Consider the following 19024-nt stretch of genomic DNA (forward strand, 5'->3'; position numbering starts at 1 on the left):
TTTTGTTTACGACTTCATTTTAGCATACTTTGTATTATTCCTGTTATAAATGTTGTTGAATTAACGTTATCATTATTATTTCAGCTTTGATAATTATTCATTTCAAATAATGGTGGATGAGCGGGTTTGATGTCGAATAGAACTACATTTTTATCAAGACTCTTTGCTCCGATCGACTTTCCACACGAGTATTTTTATTCATAAAATTGTCCAAGTAACCTTATTTTGTTGAAAAATACTGAAAAATATCTGTCATTTCAAAGTTTTGGGGTGTGGACCATCGGGGGTAGTCCGTTCCTGACTTTGTAGCAAAACAACTGACTCCTGCATGAGAGCTCATCGACGGAATTCATTTGTTTAGTCAATTACCAAAATTTGGATGATTTTGAATATTCACTTGAAAAGTTATCAAAGAAAAACATTTTTCATTTTGTAACTTCGAGAGCCCGTAACTTGGTTACGAAGACTTTTAGGAAAAAAAGTTATATGAAGTACTGGTGATATTTTGACCCCATCTATACATTCCCGAGAGGAAAAGAGGAAGTCCAGGGACACCCTGTATATGTATATATTTATATGTATATATATATATATATATATATATATATATATATATATATATATATATATATATATATATATATACATCCCGATATCAATATGGCATCCATACATTGAATGCGCTGATAGGGCGTCCATCATAATTTGAAGAATTTACCGAATATATTTCATGGTAAGTACTAGAAAACTGATTTCTGTAGGCTGGCATGACATTTTTACCACCATAAAAAAATTGAGTTCACTATTGATTCGATAGTAGAGCGTCCGTCCGTCAAACATTCATAAGAACTCCTCAGTATACACCATCATCAGACATCTGATTGATAATAGGGAGTCCAATAAGTATATTTTCATACATGAAATAGATTATTGGGAATCCTTACAACGTTGCCAATATTTACCGCATTAAATGTAGGCAGCAAGTGGGTTTTAATTTCTTCACATCTGTTTTTCAACAAGCGTTGTGCCAACGACAAATTGCGTATGGATTTCAGGTAGCCGGTATGTATTTCATTTTTACATAGGTACCAAGTGATATTGACTGATCATGAAATTTTCAATATCATTCGATAATTTTTGTCTTGGTTGGCATATTTCCATTTTAACACTGTATGATATTTAAGCGAGCCGAATATAATGATAGGAGAAGTGAAACCGACACATGCATGGTGTGATTATTGAAAGTTCAACTTTAATTACAAAAAGTTCATTGTATATTTCCATTAGAAAACAGCAAGAATTCAAAGTATTCAAACTAGTTGAAGACGCCAAAATGACAGACGATAGGATAAATAATATGAATTACCAAAGAATGTAAATATTCACGGCCGTAGATGACAGTGTAAAATCTGTTTTCAGCGTTTGCGTGGTTTGCAGGTTTTTATGCCTGACGTTTCGTCTACTACTGCGGTATACATTATCAGAGGCGATGTGGTAACGGTTGCAAAGCCCGAGTTCGTGGTCGAGTTGTTGTTCCCGTTAACTGAGTTATTGAGCATTGAAAAATTTGGTTGTTGAAAATTGGACGTGCCTGAGTGTTTTGTTGAGCACAGTCATATTTACTCAGTGTCATATTTATTCCATTTGGCTGATACACACTACACAGGATAGCCATCTAGAAGGCATCAAGACCTGTCAAGATTCATTTCCGTGTATGGTATACGATTTTTCGAGTCATGCATTTTTCAATATTTCTTTAAGGACTGACCTAAATATTTTTTAATTTTTTCTAGAGTTTTTCGTTTTTAATACGCTTTTATTAGGTCGACCTGTATGTATGTATGTAACTATGTAGTCAAATCTAAGAAAACTAATTTAACCATCTTTTAAAGATCGTAGCGTTATGAAAATTGGCAGTTTTATGTGATTTTGATGACAATATGGTAGGTACTCTGGAGCTGATCTGATGATGGAGCCGGAAGATAGGCACTAGGATTCCATGATGAAATATCGTATCATAGTCGTGTTTGGTCTTGTAATGAACGTGAATCTCTTTTTATCAATGTGCTCCACAAGATCACATTATAAAAGTTCAAAAACATTATATTTTGTTCATTATGATTTTTTTTAGTAACATAACATATTGTTTTAATTTTTCTATATATTTATCATTATATCCTGTTTCTGTATCAAATAAAGACATTCGGTAAGTTGAACAAACTGTTTTAGCGCAATTTGTTTATAAATTGTGTATGACCGTATGGGAATTCAAAAAATTTTTATCTTCATAATATGATATTCAGAAAAAAATACGATTTTTAATTGTTTATGAACGTTTTTTTATATATCTCGAATGTTCAAATGATTATTCGGAGAATGTTTTCTATTTTGAAAATCATAATTGACATTTCTCTACAAATTGACAGAAACATTTTTCATAATTAATTTTATCATTTATTACCAAAACAATTTATTATTAACGCATTCTTAACCGTCAGAGTTAGTATCTGAGTTTGATACGTAGAATGCCTGAATCAGTTTTCGATATACTGGATGGTTAGTATTTTGTTGATCAACAATCATGCCGTACTCGAAGTTGAAATTGTCATCATCCCAACAACATCGGATGCACTCATCACTGTTTTTCTACTGCTTTAAGTTTTACTGCAGTTAGATACCTACTATGCAACTACAATGAACTAGTTTCAGTAATTCTAAACCTGCCAATGATTCTGGTGTTTTCATGGACAAAAAGAGAGTCTCAATTTTTTCTCATCCCCAATCTGTAGCTGTTGTAAGATTGTTCAGCTATGTTCGAACTTGACTAGTCTGATCAAGAAGTGCTTTTTTCTTCTTCAGCAGTCTCCGAAAATTATGGTTGAGGTGTCATTCGATTCGGAATAGCGTCTAGAAAGTTTTTGGGAACGGACAACTTTCGGAAATGAAAATAGCAAAAGTTATAAACAATTTAGTGAAAAATAAAAAACGGGTTTAGTTATTTCAAAACTAATTGAGATTTTCAAATTCGAAAATAGGAAGAAATTTTCTATAATAAAGTCTTAACTCCCGGAACTGTATGACCAATATTTATAATTTTCCCGAAGCCCTGAAAATGAGATCGTAATCGGATGTTTGGCCGCCGTGAACCGTGCCTGTTTGGGCCGTTTTTACAAAAAAAAAATTTGGCATATAAAATTTATAAATCAAGGAATGAAAGAATTCAGGCAGATACTCAAATGCTAAATTAACAATAATCTGTCGGTGAAAATGTTTATTGCAATTATTCGATTTATTACGCTATTGTTAATATTTTTATTTTCACCACTAGTTGACAATTTTTTTTTAAATGTTTTTAAATGTTTTCAATTATTTGGAACAAAAAAAAATTAAAATTTTTAAAATTTTTCATTGTTTTATAAATAAACAATTTGTAATAAACAAATGAATTTTTTCATTTCATTTTTGTTCTTGTTGCAATTAATGAATGAAAAACAACCCTGTATTTTTTTTAAATTTTTTTAATTTTTTATCGAATTTTATAAATTTTGGCGCTCTATAATCAATCTATTTTTTCATCATTTAAATTATTATATTCATTAAACTAATGGAGATACAATGAAAAATCGCTAGACTCATTTTTTCTCCATTAATAAAAGAATATATTCAGCTGAAGTTTGATTTTTTTTATAAAATTATTCATTCGAATTATTCTAATTTTTTACAAATTTTTTTTTTTGAAATATTGACAATTAGTGGTAAAAAAATTGTAAATTAACAAATGCGGTTTTTTGCATTGCACACAATTTTTCAAGAAACGCTATTTTTTTTTAATCATAATTTTTATTAAAGATTAGGATCCAAAATAAATTCAAATATGTTATAAACGCATTTGTTTATAACAAATTTTTAAACAATAGGTGATGAAAAAAATATTTTTATGTAGCTTCTGATTTGAAAAAAAATATACTAATAATAATAATCAAAAAAAAATTGTTCTTCGATTATTTAATAAACTTTTTAATTCAAAAATGCAGTAAATGGTTAATAAATAACTGAAAAATAATAATTTTTCAATATTTTGGAAGTAAATCAATTCCTAACCGTTATAATCATAACTCTATGGAAGGAAAAAAATTCCACACTTTTAGTTTGAAAAATATCACACTTGCAATAATGATAATCGAGTGATAAAAAATTGTTAATTAACAATAGCATAATAAATCTAATAATTGCATTAAAAATTTTTTACCGACAGATTACTGTTAATTTATCTTTTGAGTATATGACTGAATTTTTTCATTCCTCAATTTATATATTTTATATGCTATAAATTTTTTTTTGTAAAATTAACCTAAACACGCACGGCCTACACGCGGCTAAACACCCGATTTAGAGCTCTATTTCAGAGCTCCGGGAAAATTATAAATATTGGTCCTACAGTTCCGGTAGTCAGGACTTTTCGATAGGAAATTTCTTCCTCTTTTCGAATTTTTTTTTTTCGATTTTGAAAATTCCAATTAGTTTTTGAGATATTTCCAAAAAACTGGACCCATTTTTTATTTTTCACTAAATTGTTTATAACTTTCGCAATTTTCATTTCCGAAAGTCATTCCGAAACATTGGCAAATGTTTCTCTGAAAATAGCTCAGCATTCTTGGATTATTCTTTCCTTCAGTGGCTTTATTGAATCAGATTGCGTCGTCTTTAAAACAACCTATTTTAAGTAAGTGGCCCAGAGGAAAAAATCTAGAGGAGATAGGTCCAGGGATGTGAGAGGCCATTCAGTAGAATCTCTTCTTCCAATACATTGATCAGCATAATTATTATCTAACCATTGAATAACTGGAACTACAAAATAATAAGTTTCCCCATTCTGTTGAAAATGTAATACATTTTCTTTCAAAGATAAATTGCCGTGTATGTCTCTGTGATTCTCTAATTCATGAACTATCCGAGGTTCGATAGATCTTTCTAGCATGTGATCATACATTTCGCCATTTACATTTTCTTCTATATACAGTGTGTAACAACGAAAACCTAACAGAGCCGTTTTTGAATATAAAAAGTAAGATTTTCAAAAAAGCTCGGACACGTCGATTTCTAATTGAAGGGGGACACCTTTCAGACTAATCAGATTTTTTGTAGTACGCACCCCCTCAGAGAGGTGCGTCCGACGACCTTTATTTAGATGGGGAAAGTAGGTCGAGTGGCACCTTGTTTTAAAGGTCTTTCGAATACCTTCACAACTCTGTTAAAAGAAAATTTTTGTAACGATTAGTTTTCGAGATAATTTGAAGTTAAAATTGCCATGTTGATAATACATTAGACAGACCACTCGGTAACTTGTATGCCTAAATAAAAAAAAAATTTAAGCAGTTCTTCTTATCAATTTTTTGTTAAATAACAACGTTCGATTGTTTTGTTGAAACGGGTCGTGTATTGTTATTTGTTTAAACATTTCTTTCACTACTGCCGAAAGGGTTTCAGTTATTGCTTCATTTTTTGGCAACGACCAAAATGCTAATAAAACATCAATTTTATTTAACGAGCAAAAACCTGGTAAACACCTAAGCAGAAATCACGTTCTGGATTTGGTCACAAAATTCAGGGAGACAGGTTCGGTTTTAAATGAAAAAAGTGATGTTCAGAGAAGGGTAGTGAATGACGATAATGCGATTGTAGTGTTTGGTCAAGTCATCGCCAATCCCAGGTTAAGTACCAGAGGTTTATCCGCAATGGCAGGAATAAGCCATATGATCGCATGGAGAATCCTTAAAAACCACAAATACCATCCTTACAAAATTAAACTTGTTCGTGAACTCAATGAGGATGATTTTGACCGAAGACAGGAGTTTTGTGAGGGCATGAGTGAAATATTAATGCAAAATCCCGAACTGCTTTATAACATCTGTTATTCGGACGAAAGCTCATTTTATTCAAATGGTTGCGTGAACCGTTACAATTGCCGTTATTGGTCGGATGAAAACCCAAGACAATACGCAGAAATACATACCCAACATCCCCAAAAGTTGAATATCTGGGCCGGAATATTAGGCAATCATATTATAGGTTCATTTTTCATTGATGGAAATTCAACCGGTGATTCTTATTAACAACTTCTTGAAGAGGCAATTCAACCTTCATAAGTAGGTGCCACTCAATTTACCTAAAATGTAATGGTGGTAACCAACCCCATCCCCCGGAGAAATCTCCTCGTAATAAACAAATAATTCGACATCAAATGGACACGTATTAGCAGGTTGTCATAAAAAGCAAAAATTTATTTTTTTTATGAGAGTTCTGAACGTAACTTGCACCTTAAAAACAATTTGATTTATTTTAAAAAGAGTTGAACTCAATGCAAATACCTTTAAAACTTCAAATTATCTCGAAAACTAATCGTCACAAAAATTTTCTGTTGACAGAGTAGTAAAGGTATTCGAAAGACCTCTAAAACAAGGTGCCACTCTCCTTCCCTATCTATCCCTATCTATTATCGAGACGAATAAAAAAAAATAGAAGAGGCGTAAAATATTCAAGTCTTAATATTAATGCTACGATGGTAAAAATCATGTTTTTGAAAATTTACTAAATTAATAATAGAAAATAAAATTTATTCTGAATGGATTCTTTTATTTGATGAACCAAAACTTACTGCATCGAATGTAGCTTTGAAGAGTACCATTGAAGAGCATATCTTAAGAGCTTTCAGATAATGTATCACAAGTAGGTGGTTGCCTTTCAAAAATATGAAGTTGTGGTGGCTGGGGGCAAGGGTGTGAGAGAAAAAACAAGTTAGTCATCACATCATTTGTTTCTCCCTTTGTATTATGAAAGTTGTTTTCAGCGATTTCTTATATTTTATTTGGTTGCTCAGAGATAGACCTTGTAAGTTTTCAAATTGTCACCCTGTGTATGAAACCGGCGCTGACCTACAAACATACCAAATCAACGATATTTCTAACAAATCATTGAGACTTCCCTCTCGCAAAAACTATTGCATTGTTGTCAGTTATATGGACGCCTCATAATCGCTCACATGTATGAAAAATATACGGCACAAGTATACGCGTACCTCCCGAGCGCCACCAAAATAAAAAAGACTCAACTAGAATATACGCCAATACATATAATTTTGACAATGAAATTGATGAATAGGCGCCCATCTGAAATTTTGTCAGATGGAAGATAGGGAACCTCTGAACTGCCTGGCATGGTGAAACAATTCGGCGTCCATATATGGACGCCTCATTGAAACCGGACGCCCGATTGATAGAAAATTGTAAATGTACGGAAGCTCTATTGATAGTTGGATATATATATATATATATATATATATATATATATATATATATATATATATATATATATATGTATATATTTATATGTATATATATATATATATGTATATATATATATGTATGTATATATATATGTATGTATATATATATATGTATGTATATATATATATGTATGTATATATATATATATGTATGTATATATATATGTATGTATATATATATATGTATGTATATATATGTATATATATGTATATATATATATATATATATATATATATATATATATATATATATATATATATATATATATATATATATCCAACTATCAATAGAGCTTCCGTACATTTACAATTTTCTATCAATCGGGCGTCCGGTTTCAATGAGGCGTCCATATATGGACGCCGAATTGTTTCACCATGCCAGGCAGTTCAGAGGTTCCCTATCTTCCATCTGACAAAATTTCAGATGGGCGCCTATTTATCAATTTCATTGTCAAAATTATATGTATTGGCGTATATTCTAGTTGAGTCTTTTTTATTTTGGTGGCGCTCGGGAGGTACGCGTATACTTGTGCCGTATATTTTTCATACATGTGAGCGATTATGAGGCGTCCATATAACTGACAACAATGCAATAGTTTTTGCGAGAGGGAAGTCTCAATGATTTGTTAGAAATATCGTTGATTTGGTATGTTTGTAGGTCGGCGCCGGTTTCATACACAGGGTGACAATTTGAAAACTTACAAGGTCTATCTCTGAGCAACCAAATAAAATATAAGAAATCGCTGAAAACAACTTTCATAATACAAAGGGAGAAACAAATGATGTGATGACTAACTTGTTTTTTCTCTCACACCCTTGCCCCCAGCCACCACAACTTCATATTTTTGAAAGGCAACCACCTACTTGTGATACATTATCTGAAAGCTCTTAAGATATGCTCTTCAATGGTACTCTTCAAAGCTACATTCGATGCAGTAAGTTTTGGTTCATCAAATAAAAGAATTCATTCAGAATAAATTTTATTTTCTATTATTAATTTAGTAAATTTTCAAAAACATGATTTTTACCATCGTAGCATTAATATTAAGACTTGAATATTTTACGCCTCTTCTATTTTTTTTTATTCGTCTCGATAATAGATAGGGATAGATAGGGAAGGAGAGTGGCACCTTGTTTTAGAGGTCTTTCGAATACCTTTACTACTCTGTCAACAGAAAATTTTTGTGACGATTAGTTTTCGAGATAATTTGAAGTTTTAAAGGTATTTGCATTGAGTTCAACTCTTTTTAAAATAAATCAAATTGTTTTTAAGGTGCAAGTTACGTTCAGAACTCTCATAAAAAAAATAAATTTTTGCTTTTTATGACAACCTGCTAATACGTGTCCATTTGATGTCGAATTATTTGTTTATTACGAGGAGATTTCTCCGGGGGATGGGGTTGGTTACCACCATTACATTTTAGGTAAATTGAGTGGCACCTACTTATGAAGGTTGAATTGCCTCTTCAAGAAGTTGTTAATAAGAATCACCGGTTGAATTTCCATCAATGAAAAATGAACCTATAATATGATTGCCTAATATTCCGGCCCAGATATTCAACTTTTGGGGATGTTGGGTATGTATTTCTGCGTATTGTCTTGGGTTTTCATCCGACCAATAACGGCAATTGTAACGGTTCACGCAACCATTTGAATAAAATGAGCTTTCGTCCGAATAACAGATGTTATAAAGCAGTTCGGGATTTTGCATTAATATTTCACTCATGCCCTCACAAAACTCCTGTCTTCGGTCAAAATCATCCTCTTTGAGTTCACGAACAAGTTTAATTTTGTAAGGATGGTATTTGTGGTTTTTAAGGATTCTCCATGCGATCATATGGCTTATTCCTGCCATTGCGGATAAACCTCTGGTACTTAACCTGGGATTGGCGATGACTTGACCAAACACTACAATCGCATTATCGTCATTCACTACCCTTCTCTGAACATCACTTTTTTCATTTAAAACCGAACCTGTCTCCCTGAATTTTGTGACCAAATCCAGAACGTGATTTCTGCTTAGGTGTTTACCAGGTTTTTGCTCGTTAAATAAAATTGATGTTTTATTAGCATTTTGGTCGTTGCCAAAAAATGAAGCAATAACTGAAACCCTTTCGGCAGTAGTGAAAGAAATGTTTAAACAAATAACAATACACGACCCGTTTCAACAAAACAATCGAACGTTGTTATTTAACAAAAAATTGATAAGAAGAACTGCTTAAAATTTTTTTTATTTAGGCATACAAGTTACCGAGTGGTCTGTCTAATGTATTATCAACATGGCAATTTTAACTTCAAATTATCTCGAAAACTAATCGTTACAAAAATTTTCTTTTAACAGAGTTGTGAAGGTATTCGAAAGACCTTTAAAACAAGGTGCCACTCGACCTACTTTCCCCATCTAAATAAAGGTCGTCGGACGCACCTCTCTGAGGGTGTGCGTACTACAAAAAATCTGATTAGTCTGAAAGGTGTCCCCCTTCAATTAGAAATCGACGTGTCCGAGCTTTTTTGAAAATCTTACTTTTTATATTCAAAAACGGCTCTGTTAGGTTTTCGTTGTTACACACTGTATATAGAAGAAAATGTAAATGGCGAAATGTATGATCACATGCTAGAAAGATCTATCGAACCTCGGATAGTTCATGAATTAGAGAATCACAGAGACATACACGGCAATTTATCTTTGAAAGAAAATGTATTACATTTTCAACAGAATGGGGAACCTTATTATTTTGTAGTTCCAGTTATTCAATGGTTAGATAATAATTATGCTGATCAATGTATTGGAAGAAGAGATTCTACTGAATGGCCTCTCACATCCCTGGACCTATCTCCTCTAGATTTTTTCCTCTGGGCCACTTACTTAAAATAGGTTGTTTTAAAGACGACGCAATCTGATTCAATAAAGCCACTGAAGGAAAGAATAATCCAAGAATGCTGAGCTATTTTCAGAGAAACATTTGCCAATGTTTCGGAATGACTTTCGGAAATGAAAATTGCGAAAGTTATAAACAATTTAGTGAAAAATAAAAAATGGGTCCAGTTTTTTGGAAATATCTCAAAAACTAATTGGAATTTTCAAAATCGAAAAAAAAAAATTCGAAAAGAGGAAGAAATTTCCTATCGAAAAGTCCTGACTACCGGAACTGTAGGACCAATATTTATAATTTTCCCGGAGCTCTGAAATAGAGCTCTAAATCGGGTGTTTAGCCGCGTGTAGGCCGTGCGTGTTTAGGTTAATTTTACAAAAAAAAATTTATAGCATATAAAATATATAAATTGAGGAATGAAAAAATTCAGTCATATACTCAAAAGATAAATTAACAGTAATCTGTCGGTAAAAAATTTTTAATGCAATTATTAGATTTATTATGCTATTGTTAATTAAAAATTTTTTATCACTCGATTATCATTATTGCAAGTGTGATATTTTTCAAACTAAAAGTGTGGAATTTTTTTCCTTCCATAGAGTTATGATTATAACGGTTAGGAATTGATTTACTTCCAAAATATTGAAAAATTATTATTTTTCAGTTATTTATTAACCATTTACTGCATTTTTGAATTAAAAAGTTTATTAAATAATCGAAGAACAATTTTTTTTTGATTATTATTATTAGTATATTTTTTTTTCAAATCAGAAGCTACATAAAAATATTTTTTTCATCACCTATTGTTTAAAAATTTGTTATAAACAAATGCGTTTATAACATATTTGAATTTATTTTGGATCCTAATCTTTAATAAAAATTATGATTAAAAAAAAATAGCGTTTCTTGAAAAATTGTGTGCAATGCAAAAAACCGCATTTGTTAATTTACAATTTTTTTACCACTAATTGTCAATATTTCAAAAAAAAAATTTGTAAAAAATTAGAATAATTCGAATGAATAATTTTATAAAAAAAATCAAACTTCAGCTGAATATATTCTTTTATTAATGGAGAAAAAATGAGTCTAGCGATTTTTCATTGTATCTCCATTAGTTTAATGAATATAATAATTTAAATGATGAAAAAATAGATTGATTATAGAGCGCCAAAATTTATAAAATTCGATAAAAAATTAAAAAAATTAAAAAAAAATACAGGGTTGTTTTTCATTCATTAATTGCAACAAGAACAAAAATGAAATGAAAAAATTCATTTGTTTATTACAAATTGTTTATTTATAAAACAATGAAAAATTTTAAAAATTTTAATTTTTTTTTGTTCCAAATAATTGAAAACATTTAAAAACATTTAAAAAAAAATTGTCAACTAGTGGTGAAAATAAAAATATTAACAATAGCGTAATAAATCGAATAATTGCAATAAACATTTTCACCGACAGATTATTGTTAATTTAGCATTTGAGTATCTGCCTGAATTCTTTCATTCCTTGATTTATAAATTTTATATGCCAAATTTTTTTTTTGTAAAAACGGCCCAAACAGGCACGGTTCACGGCGGCCAAACATCCGATTACGATCTCATTTTCAGGGCTTCGGGAAAATTATAAATATTGGTCATACAGTTCCGGGAGTTAAGACTTTATTATAGAAAATTTCTTCCTATTTTCGAATTTGAAAATCTCAATTAGTTTTGAAATAACTAAACCCGTTTTTTATTTTTCACTAAATTGTTTATAACTTTTGCTATTTTCATTTCCGAAAGTTGTCCGTTCCCAAAAACTTTCTAGACGCTATTCCGAATCGAATGACACCTCAACCATAATTTTCGGAGACTGCTGAAGAAGAAAAAAGCACTTCTTGATCAGACTAGTCAAGTTCGAACATAGCTGAACAATCTTACAACAGCTACAGATTGGGGATGAGAAAAAATTGAGACTCTCTTTTTGTCCATGAAAACACCAGAATCATTGGCAGGTTTAGAATTACTGAAACTAGTTCATTGTAGTTGCATAGTAGGTATCTAACTGCAGTAAAACTTAAAGCAGTAGAAAAACAGTGATGAGTGCATCCGATGTTGTTGGGATGATGACAATTTCAACTTCGAGTACGGCATGATTGTTGATCAACAAAATACTAACCATCCAGTATATCGAAAACTGATTCAGGCATTCTACGTATCAAACTCAGATACTAACTCTGACGGTTAAGAATGCGTTAATAATAAATTGTTTTGGTAATAAATGATAAAATTAATTATGAAAAATGTTTCTGTCAATTTGTAGAGAAATGTCAATTATGATTTTCAAAATAGAAAACATTCTCCGAATAATCATTTGAACATTCGAGATATATAAAAAAACGTTCATAAACAATTAAAAATCGTATTTTTTTCTGAATATCATATTATGAAGATAAAAATTTTTTGAATTCCCATACGGTCATACACAATTTATAAACAAATTGCGCTAAAACAGTTTGTTCAACTTACCGAATGTCTTTATTTGATACAGAAACAGGATATAATGATAAATATATAGAAAAATTAAAACAATATGTTATGTTACTAAAAAAAATCATAATGAACAAAATATAATGTTTTTGAACTTTTATAATGTGATCTTGTGGAGCACATTGATAAAAAGAGATTCACGTTCATTACAAGACCAAACACGACTATGATACGATATTTCATCATGGAATCCTAGTGCCTATCTTCCGGCTCCATCATCAGATCAGCTCCAGAGTACCTACCATATTGTCATCAAAATCACATAAAACTGCCAATTTTCATAACGCTACGATCTTTAAAAGATGGTTAAATTAGTTTTCTTAGATTTGACTACATAGTTACATACATACATACAGGTCGACCTAATAAAAGCGTATTAAAAACGAAAAACTCTAGAAAAAATTAAAAAATATTTAGGTCAGTCCTTAAAGAAATATTGAAAAATGCATGACTCGAAAAATCGTATACCATACACGGAAATGAATCTTGACAGGTCTTGATGCCTTCTAGATGGCTATCCTGTGTAGTGTGTATCAGCCAAATGGAATAAATATGACACTGAGTAAATATGACTGTGCTCAACAAAACACTCAGGCACGTCCAATTTTCAACAACCAAATTTTTCAATGCTCAATAACTCAGTTAACGGGAACAACAACTCGACCACGAACTCGGGCTTTGCAACCGTTACCACATCGCCTCTGATAATGTATACCGCAGTAGTAGACGAAACGTCAGGCATAAAAACCTGCAAACCACGCAAACGCTGAAAACAGATTTTACACTGTCATCTACGGCCGTGAATATTTACATTCTTTGGTAATTCATATTATTTATCCTATCGTCTGTCATTTTGGCGTCTTCAACTAGTTTGAATACTTTGAATTCTTGCTGTTTTCTAATGGAAATATACAATGAACTTTTTGTAATTAAAGTTGAACTTTCAATAATCACACCATGCATGTGTCGGTTTCACTTCTCCTATCATTATATTCGGCTCGCTTAAATATCATACAGTGTTAAAATGGAAATATGCCAACCAAGACAAAAATTATCGAATGATATTGAAAATTTCGTTATGGAATAAACTTTTCATGATCAGTCAATATCACTTGGTACCTATGTAAAAATGAAATACATACCGGCTACCTGAAATCCATACGCAATTTGTCGTTGGCACAACGCTTGTTGAAAAACAGATGTGAAGAAATTAAAACCCACTTGCTGCCTACATTTAATGCGGTAAATATTGGCAACGTTGTAAGGATTCCCAATAATCTATTTCATGTATGAAAATATACTTATTGGACTCCCTATTATCAATCAGATGTCTGATGATGGTGTATACTGAGGAGTTCTTATGAATGTTTGACGGACGGACGCTCTACTATCGAATCAATAGTGAACTCAATTTTTTTATGGTGGTAAAAATGTCATGCCAGCCTACAGAAATCAGTTTTCTAGTACTTACCATGAAATATATTCGGTAAATTCTTCAAATTATGATGGACGCCCTATCAGCGCATTCAATGTATGGATGCCATATTGATATCGGGATGTATATATATATATATATATATATATATATATATATATATATATATATATATATATATATATATATATATATATATATATATATATATATATATATATATATAAATAATTATTCACCTTTACATTTTATATTTTCATATTTTTGTCTCTCATATGTATTGGACACAGTGGATATCCACTTCATTGTTATCTACTCACTTTGTCAATAAGAATAATTATTCTTGGACAATAAAGTACAGTTTGATTGATTTGATTGATTCCATGATTGTGATTTTGTCGGTTATTTCCAGCAATTTGGAGAAATCGTGGACTATGAAGTAGATGCATCTTTGCCCAGCATTACTCTGAACTATAAGACTAGGAAAGAAGCAGAAATGGCATTATTGAAAGGCAAAAACTTTCAGGTACGCTTTTGTTCCATTGGAGTTATAGGACAAACAAAAAGGGAAATTCATAAAATATTTCACTTGATTGTAGTAATGTTATATTTTAGTGTAAAATTAACAATAAATTTCTATAAACAAATAGGAGAGCAACTAGCTTCATTTGCTCCCTCTCAGGACTCGGTTTGGTCATAAGATATCTGGACACCATTTGTCTCTTTTCCAACATATTCTTTGAGAATCTTTTACAAAATAATAATCTGAGAATTGTTAGAGCATAACTTACTATTTGATTCCAATATCAAATCTCATCTTGCATAGAATTTAATGAAATGGAGTAATCCACAAAATTAAAGTAGGTAGACAAATCTGATTTTCAATTTGTTTTATAATGATATAGGATCGCACGTTATCCATAACTTGGAGTAGTAACAAGCAGTTAAGTAGGCAGAGAAGTTCTGGATCAACTAGAACTGTTTTGTTATCTGAGACAGAAGAGGATCAACTGATAGATTCTAGTTTGTTGGAAGGTGTTGAGGAAGAGGTTAGTTCATGTTCTACAGTTTCAGCTTCTAATATGTGTAAATTCATTTCAATTGAATGGGAAGGAGGAAAATATTACTTCACAATTTACACAACACTATCATTTAATGCTAACAGCTGTTTCTTCTGAGCGAGTTATAAACTGTTTAAAACTTGCTCAGAAGATGACAGTGTATCAAAAAAGCTGTTAGCATTAAATGTTGTGTAAATTGTGAAGTATTATTTTCACCCTACTCATTCGATAATGGTTAGTTCAGTTCTGAAATTTAATCAAAATTATAAACTAACATGATATTTTTAGCCTGATTCAGTTGTAAGTGTGTACCATTATAACTTTTTTATTATTGGAAATATGGAATCGTTTGAAATGCAGGCCAGTAACAATTTTATGCTCAATAAGATGCAAAAAACAAATGAATAACTATGAAATGATATTTCAATTATAAAATATTTTTTTTTTGTAAACTGAGATCTTTTCAATATTCACCGGCAGCAGGAGGTTGCATATCTTAACGAGGATCTAGAAGTGATTTCGAATTGGGGTAAAAGTAACCAGATTCAATTCAATGCTACAAAAACCCAGGCATCAGTTTTCTCCAAAAAGATGAATGTTTCCCAACTGGATATAATAATGTCAGGTCAGACAATTCCGCTTTCTGCTTTGATAACTTTGTTGGGTCTTAAAATGGATACCAACATGTCTTGGCACAATAATGTCGCTGGAATTGCAAAGGCTGCTTCTTGAAAGCTTGAAACACTGTTCCAAACCAGAAAACTGTACACACCTCAACAATTTTTGATGCTTTATAAAGCTTAAATTAGACCTTCTTTGGAGTATTGTTCTCATGTATGGAGATCCGTCCCCAAACATATTTTGAAGTTGCTGGATTCCATCCAGAAAAGAGCCATCTGCCTGATTGGGGACGCGAACATCACTTGTAACTTTGATATTCTTGAACATGGAAGAAAGGTTGGAGATTTCTCTCTCTTATATAGGTACTTTCACGGAAGGTGTTCGAGTGATTCCACCTAGAGCGGTACATATCAGAAATACGCGACGGACTGTAGCTGCTCATCGTTATGAGGTTTAACTCAGTACACTTCGAACTTAACTGTTCGATGACTTTTTTATTTGGAGTACTGAGTTTATGTGGAATAAACTTCTTGAGAACATTTTTCCAAATGGATTTAACGCAGAACTTGTAACAAAAAAATGTGATGTGAAAAATAGAAAAAATATTTTCTTGTATTTAGGATATATTGACAATTTGTTAACAGTTTTGTGCTACTTTGTATAAATTTTTATAATTTCATAATTAATTTATTAATTACAACGGACAAGCCAATTTACAATTAGATTTTAAAATGTACATATGCCTACAGAATTGGTAAATACATCATACATTTTCAACAGATCGTTTGAAAAATATCAAAGGTTAATGTCGGGAATCGCACATTAAAAGGTAAGACCTTGTTAATCCTTAGCTCGCACAAGTTTCGACTTATGAGAGTTATCATTCCTAGAGGGGACGAAAGCTGGTTAACGGAAAAACAGATTTTTTTGTTCAATCAAACAATTCCAGGCTAGATTAGTGATGATTTGATGACTTATGATTTCTACAAATTTTTCAATTTTGACAATAATTGGTTCTACAAAGAGAAATTTTGGAAATATCAGTATTACTAGGATTTACAGAAAGAGAACAGAGCTTGACTATTTCTGGACAATCAATATAACCATTAACAATTTCATTCACTAATATAAGATCAGTTTCCAGTCTTCTAACGGGTGATTTTTTAAGAGGTACTTATAGGATTTGATTTTCAAAACACAAAAAAATTTGAAAAAAATTATGAAATCTTTATTGGAATCGATAAAACGATCAATATAGGATCGAAGGTGATTTTATGCAAATGTTGACTCCGCTTTACATGGCCCATGTGCAAGATCCAATTTTGGCACACTCTAACATATCGATTGGTATTTCACGTATAAATGCTTCAATATTAGCTTCCAGAGCATCAGTCGTTGCTGGTTTATCCCTGTAGACATGACATGACCCCACAAGAAATTATCCAAAGGCGTTAAATTATATGATCTAGGCGGCCAATTGACCGGCCCCAAACGTGAGATAAACTGTTCACCGAAGGCGGCTCTTAATTGGTCCACCGACCCATAATACACCCAAATCCTGTCGCAAAATTTTTCACGTAGTGGAGTAACAAGTCCAATTGCTGCGAACGTCGGCGAATCGACATTTCATGATCATCACGAACACTGGCGGATACATCCACAATATTTTCTTCGGTCCTCATTTAGTCACAAGCTTCCGAATAGCTCCCTCAATAGGCCGACTAAACTGTCCATAAATTGGAAGAAATGCACGATGCACTTTCTTCAACGAGCATTAATTTTGATAATAAAATTCAATAATATGCAAGCGTTGTTCATTTGTAAGTCGATTCATGGTTAAATTATAGACCAAACTGAACAATGTTTGACAATAACACAAGACACGATTCACGCGTGATCAAAAACAGTGTTGCCAAAAAGATACCAGCAAAAAATCACTCATTATGAGATGAAGTATTCACATTCAATATGTTCAAAATTTTTGTACGATTCTCTATTGAACCCTAATTGATAGGCACAGTATCTTGAACACTTATGTTGACATTGCTTTAACAAATCAACATCAATGTTATAAAATTTATATTGAAAACGATAACTTCATTGGAATGCCATTATTTGCCAGAAAAATTTCACATACAGGGCTTTCCATTAGAAAAAAGTAATTTCAGTCAAAGAGTCCAAAATGCGTTATTCACTTTTTGCATTATAATCAACATAAAAAATGCTACTAATTTTCAAGCTTAAACTAGTGTATATCTGCAATAATAAAGGTTCTAATGGTGCACCCTTAATTGGGATCAGTCTGTTTTTAACAAATGGAATTCAATAATTGAAAATTTGTATTAATTTTTTAGTTGGGACCTGAAATTTCCGAAGAAGCTCTGTTGCAAGACGATGAAGAAGAAGATGAAGAGGATCGTTCTTGGAGGCGATAGTAGTTCTGTATACCTTTAACCCTTTTGATGACTCATTTGTGCTTTTTTATTTTAATTTATAGTCATAATGAGTGACATGCATCCTATTGTTTTTTCTTTATTGATATTTATGTACAAAAATTGTTATACTTTCGTTTTCTAAAACTTAGTTATTTAGATTGAAAGTATTTTTCACTTAGTGGTTGCTTTGTATAATTTTGTAGCACTAATTGTGATTCAAAAATCTGTTGATGTAGTATCTAATTGAATTTGGATTCTTGAAGGATTTTTTGTTTATAAATTGTAAGTTATTGATTACAGATAAGATAAGGAAAAAAGAAGTGTCCCCAAAAAAAAAGGATACAAATGAATTAAATTATAAATCCTTACAATACAAAGAAAAAATATTCGAGACTAGTTGAATGTGTTTGTATATTTTATTATATTAGAGGGACAAAAAGTTTTTTTAAAAGAATTCGTTTGACCACATGATGTGAATCTCCAGCTGGCTGTACAGTTTGATAGGGTACGTATTGCATGCTTTTTTCAAGGATGTAATCCCAGTCATCTTAGTAAGTTTACCTCGGAATTTGAGATACCCAGCTGTGAACTTGTATTTTGACATCCTAAAAGTTGTCTGAAAACCTACATATGGTAGGGTGTACACGACTATTGAAGTCAAAGGTCACAAAAAGATTTTTGCAAATATCTCGTTTTCTATTGGTTAACCGCTATTTGTAGAGGAAA

The 19024-nt window shown here is 31.5% G+C and overlaps 1 protein-coding gene across 1 annotated transcript in view; it reads left to right on the top strand.

Moving 5' to 3' along the window:
• swm (Zinc finger protein swm) overlaps positions 1 to 18694 on the top strand; it is a 65486-nt gene extending 46792 nt beyond the window's left edge. The window contains exons 10-12 of the mRNA XM_074178502.1: positions 14594 to 14707; positions 15087 to 15230; positions 18218 to 18694. Coding sequence (XP_074034603.1) covers positions 14594 to 14707; positions 15087 to 15230; positions 18218 to 18298 — 339 coding nt within the window. The 3' untranslated portion in view covers positions 18299 to 18694. The remainder of the gene's footprint in view (positions 1 to 14593; positions 14708 to 15086; positions 15231 to 18217) is intronic.
• The last annotated feature ends 330 nt before the right edge of the window (positions 18695 to 19024 follow it).

This window comes from Leptinotarsa decemlineata, unplaced genomic scaffold, assembly GCF_025532065.1.
Source record: "Leptinotarsa decemlineata unplaced genomic scaffold, Ldec_3_MD MMD2_tig00003902_RagTag_RagTag, whole genome shotgun sequence".
NCBI classification, from domain to species: Eukaryota; Metazoa; Arthropoda; class Insecta; order Coleoptera; family Chrysomelidae; genus Leptinotarsa; species Leptinotarsa decemlineata.